Source organism: Carassius auratus, linkage group LG45M, assembly GCF_003368295.1.
Source record: "Carassius auratus strain Wakin linkage group LG45M, ASM336829v1, whole genome shotgun sequence".
Classification (NCBI taxonomy): domain Eukaryota; kingdom Metazoa; phylum Chordata; class Actinopteri; order Cypriniformes; family Cyprinidae; genus Carassius; species Carassius auratus.
In genome coordinates, this window is record NC_039299.1 from 1,593,982 (window position 1) to 1,599,066 (window position 5,085).

At 39.5% G+C, this 5,085-nt stretch overlaps 2 protein-coding genes across 4 annotated transcripts in view; both read right to left on the reverse strand.

Annotated features, from left to right (window-relative positions):
• LOC113068579 (ena/VASP-like protein) overlaps nucleotides 1-1,847 on the reverse strand; it is an 18,463-nt gene extending 16,616 nt beyond the window's left edge. The window contains exon 1 of the mRNA XM_026241359.1: nucleotides 1,754-1,847. Coding sequence (XP_026097144.1) covers nucleotides 1,754-1,758 — 5 coding nt within the window. The 5' untranslated portion in view covers nucleotides 1,759-1,847. The remainder of the gene's footprint in view (nucleotides 1-1,753) is intronic.
• The window catches only part of LOC113068554 (gephyrin-like), a 1,122,288-nt gene that overhangs the window by 859,386 nt on the left and 257,817 nt on the right, over nucleotides 1-5,085 (reverse strand). The gene's annotated exons all lie outside the window — the stretch shown is intronic.

Here is a 5,085-nt window from a genome sequence, read left to right on the forward strand (position 1 = left end):
GACGCTTTAGACCAGAGGCTGAACTCACTCTCACACACACACACACACACATACAGACACACAGAGACACACACACACACACACTCACACACACATACACTCACAGAAACACACACTCACACCTCACACACACACACACACACACATACACTCACAGAAACACACACTCACACCTCACACACACACACACACACTCACACACACACATGCACATACACACACACACACACGCACACACTCACTCACTCTCTCACACACACACACACACGCGCACACACACAGTGTCCTGTGTTTCTGAGTGTCATATAATTATCAATACCCTGACAGACTCCCAGACTCTATTAATAGCAGCAGAGTCTGTGCTGATTTCATGCTGTGTAACGAACACAGGGACAATATCAGCAACCGCAGGAGTCTGACTCAGACAGAGCTTGATCACATGAAGACAGAGCTGAGTCCTGATGGAGTTGGGATGGGAATTAGAAGGAGTTTTAAATAATTCCTGACAAACAGCGTCTGATTATTAAACTAAGTTATCTTTTCCTCTAATACTGTTATGTCTGAAATGTATATTAGATGCATGCAGATCTTAAAGGGACAGTACGCCTATTAAACATGCAGCCTACTGTCATTACTTTCAGGGATAGATCACCCTAAAATATCATTTCTGTCATTATTTACTCACTGTCATGTTGTCCCAAACCTGTATTAATTTCGTTCTTGTGCTGAACCAAAAGATGATATTTTGAAGAATCTGGGTAACCAAACAGTTGCTGGTCCACATTGACTTTGATTAGAAGCAAAAAATACTCTGGAAGTCACTGTGACCAGAAACTGTTCCTCAAAACAGCACTTATGTTCAGAAGAAGAAACTCATTCGGGTTTAAAACCACTTCTGAGTGAGTAAATGTTGGTGTAAAAATAAATCACTATGACAGAATTGTCAGACAGCTGACAGAATTTTTATTTTTGGGTGAAGTATTCCTTTAAAGTTAATAAAACAACAAAACACAAAGCGAAAAATCACTCACTGCTCTCGACTGAAGAAATCTCATACAGCTGTTTTAGATATCAGTTTATAAGTGTTTTATTTTTATATTTGTTCATTCAGTTTCTGTAATGCTCTACAAAATACATCTATTGTAACCTGAAAATAAAGCACTGCTTTTTTGTTTTTATGTAATCAAGCGAAAATGCATTATTTATTAGTATTTATTTATTAATGTTGTGCGAGCTGGTTATGAGTGTGTTCTGAGAATGTGTTTACATTGAACTGTTATCCAGATTCGAGTCTGAAACCCGTTCCTGATTATCCGATCGCTCATGATGTCGGGATCATTGCGCAATAATAGCAGCATCACCGCATCCCGGTTACCATGACAACAACCGCGACCACGCCCTCATCACAGATCCTCCTGTCTCGTGCTCACCTGCCCTTCTTTCTTTCGCGCACTTTTCACACAATCATACAAAACGCGTCCGTTTCGCGCGCTGTCACATCTGTCAGAAGCGACGCTAATCAACACGCGACACTGACGCGGTAAACGCGTCGCGTCAGCGCTGAAGGCCCGCCGTCCTCAGGTGAACGCGCCTGACGCTTCAAAAACCGTCATTCCAACCAATAACTCACAAATATGGCGATTTAATCCTGAACGCGTGCAAATGAATCACTGACTCCCGCCTCACGCGCCGCTGCAGCCTCGCGCCATCAATAACGGATAATAACGGACGCTGCGCGCGAACGAGCGCTTACCTCATATTTTCCTCTTTTTCTTCGTTTTAAGTGAAGATGGAATAATGTCAGCGCAGTCACACGATGATCCGTGTGTGTAAAGTCCACGCCGCTTAGTGTTACCGGTGAATATCCCGTGAGGTTCGGTAAATAATGGATGCGCCGCGAGGAGAGAATGCGACAGAGCCGAACGCGCCGCTCCTGCGTCGACTGCGTAACGTTTTCTCGTGATTTTGTCGCCCGTGTTGAGGTCTCGAGCTCAAGTCCATGTCAACAGGGATCGGGCCCGGTCTCCGGTTCGGCGGCGCTCGGTCACAGACAGCGGCGCTTCGGTTTCCATCATCCTCCGCCGCGCACTGACTCACCACTTCTGCCCGCAGGCGCGCTCCGTCACACCGGAACACCGGAACACGCGACCGCTGCTCTGATCTCAACGCACGAGTCGAACAGCGGAGGACCGGAAGACTGTAGGCTTAAACCCGCGCGATCCTCATCAACATCATCCTCATCCCTCATCCTCATCCTCATCTTCTTCATCAGTTTCAAGCAGCTGAGTTTTTGTTGATCGTTTTCTCATGATAAATTAGTAGGTATATGCCTAAGATCAGCGTTAATTAGCTTTAAAATAAAATATTAACGACTAAAATATCAATAAAAAAATGACACACATAACGAATGAATCATATTTCAGTTTTTCTACTTCAGAATCCAATTTTTAATTCAAAGCATAATTATTATTATTTTGTGTTGTTTTTAACATAATTTTCTATAACAATTTTGTTTTTACAATTTATTATTTTATAAAAAATTTTTTTAAATATATTTTATTTGTAATGTGAAATTGACGAGTAATTTAAGTGATTTATTTCTGCATTTACAATTTTACTAAAAAATTTTTGAATTAAAACTTTCTACACCATTTTATTTTCAAAATGATTCTTTGTAATTAATTTGTGAAACTGTCTTGTCTGTATGCATACACACACACACACACACACACACACTCACACACACACACTGTGCAGAAGTCCTCGGCTATGAGTATTTTCAGCAACAAATAAACGGTTGTAAGTCAGTTATTTCTCTTTTACCGTAGAGTGTCAGCAGGGAATATCAGTTCACATTTCCGAACATTAATTTTGCTATTGTTTGTAATAAAGCAGTGAGATTATCGAGGACAGAAGCGGTTTTAACAGAAAAGGAAGGTCGCATCGAATCTTGATTTGATTTAGTTAATTGAAGTTAATTGATAAAGAAATCTATTTATGATATTATTTCTGAACGCATCCTCAAGAACCTAAAACCTTTCACACTGCAGCAAACGATTTCTTTCTTTTTTTCTTTTCAAAAGATTATATTTTTTAGTTTTTTGTAAAAATACTAATGGCCTAAGTCTAATGTCTAATTTTTTTCAGTATTTTGATCCAATAAATGCAGCCTTGATGAGAAGACACTTGTTTAAGAAACATCAGAAGTCTCACTGACCCAGACTCTTGACTGGTCGTGTGTGTATATGTGTACGATGAGGTATTTTCTGAATTTACATGCAATCACCTACAATATCACTAAATCTGAACACTATATTTCAGTCCTTGTTTGAGATTTAATCATTTATGGATAAATCTGTTCATCAAGAAAAGTGTTTCAATCTTATTTAATTAAAGGTCAATATATTGTGGGCAATACAGGAACATTCATCTCAATCCTCCGAGCCAGCAGATGGCAGTCAGGAGCTACTGTACCACACAGCAGTAGATGACTATAGAATCAAAAACTCAACAAATTAATCTGATTTCTTTTTTTATTCGGGACCAATACTACTAGAACAAATCAGCATTAAGACATTTTTAACTAAAACATAGAGTCTATAATCCATAATAACACTCCTCCAGTGAAAAAGTGTTCTGTCTGAATCAGGAGAGAAATCTGCACAGATCCGCAGCGTTTAAACAGATCTAAACTAATCTGTGACAGACAACAGCAGATGTTTCACTGGAGGAAGTGTGGTTCTCTAGAGGTTGACACCCAGCGCACTAACACTCAGGACTCTTCAGTAGCAGATCTGGAAGTATTGACTCGGGATTGATGGGGACTCTTGTGGTTGGGAGCGTTCCGGAGCGAGCTCTTTCTGGACGACTGCAGATCCTGTGGACGGACACACAGTGACCGCAGCGACACGGACACCACCCGCTCCGGCTCAGCTGACCCAAGTCCTTCCTGACCGCGGGCGTCAGAGAGATCTGCATAGTCACTAAGTGAAGCGCGCAGATGAGGACGAGGACGAGGAATAAACACAGAGAGAGAAAACATTAAGAGACATGGTCATTAAAACATCATCTGCTCTACATGCAACTCTGATCTTCCCCCACAACACATCCACACATAAACCAATCAATAATAATGTGTGCTGAAATACCAGCTCATTATACACAGGAATGAATTAAAAGGCACACAAAAAATATATTATGAAAACTTTACAATAATAATAAGTGTTCTGGGTTAATTGGAGATGTTGAATGAGTAATCATCATCCCATGACCTGGCATCAGACTACCTTTACAGTGAGTGACTCGTCTGGAGCCTAAAGCACAGAAACACAGAGGATCAAGAGTTAGTGTGAACTGTGTCCACAGATGCCTTGAACCATATAAAACTGTTATATGAAATATTATATTACATTTATGTGTTTAACTGAAGCTTTTATCCGAAGTGACTTCAAAAATATTTGTAATACACAATATTATATAATATTAAAATGTAAAAATAAACAAAATGTAAAGGTTAATTAGTAGACCAGGGTTATTTAAGTATCACTGACAGTATATTCTAGTTTTTATTAATATTTTTATTGAAATTTGTAAATATATATACAATATAATATATAGTACAATCAACTTAATAATTATTATTTCAGTTTAAATTAAGTTACTTAGTACTCAAGGAAACTAAATGGAAATTAGAAATGTTCCTTTGGCAATTTTATGGAAAAAAAATGTATCTTTTTTATTAATCTTTTTGGAACACTGCACTGAACGATTTATAAAACAGTTTGATTGGAATGGACTGCATTGCTTCAGTTTAAGACCATTTCACCAGGAACTGACAGACTTGCTTGGAAAAAACACAAATGACAACAGTAAGTCAAGACGTGATTCTGACCTGTTTTTGCTGCACTTGTCTCCTTAGGTTTGCTGTGAAGGAGAGAGACTGAGGTCAGTTTCTGATGACTGCAGGAGTTTCAACACAGAGCAGCTCTTACTCACATTCCAGTGGTTTCCTGCAGGAGCTCGTCTTTGCTTTAGTGCTCGGAGTGTCTTTAGTGTTAGAACCAGGAGCCCTGAGAGAGAGAGAGA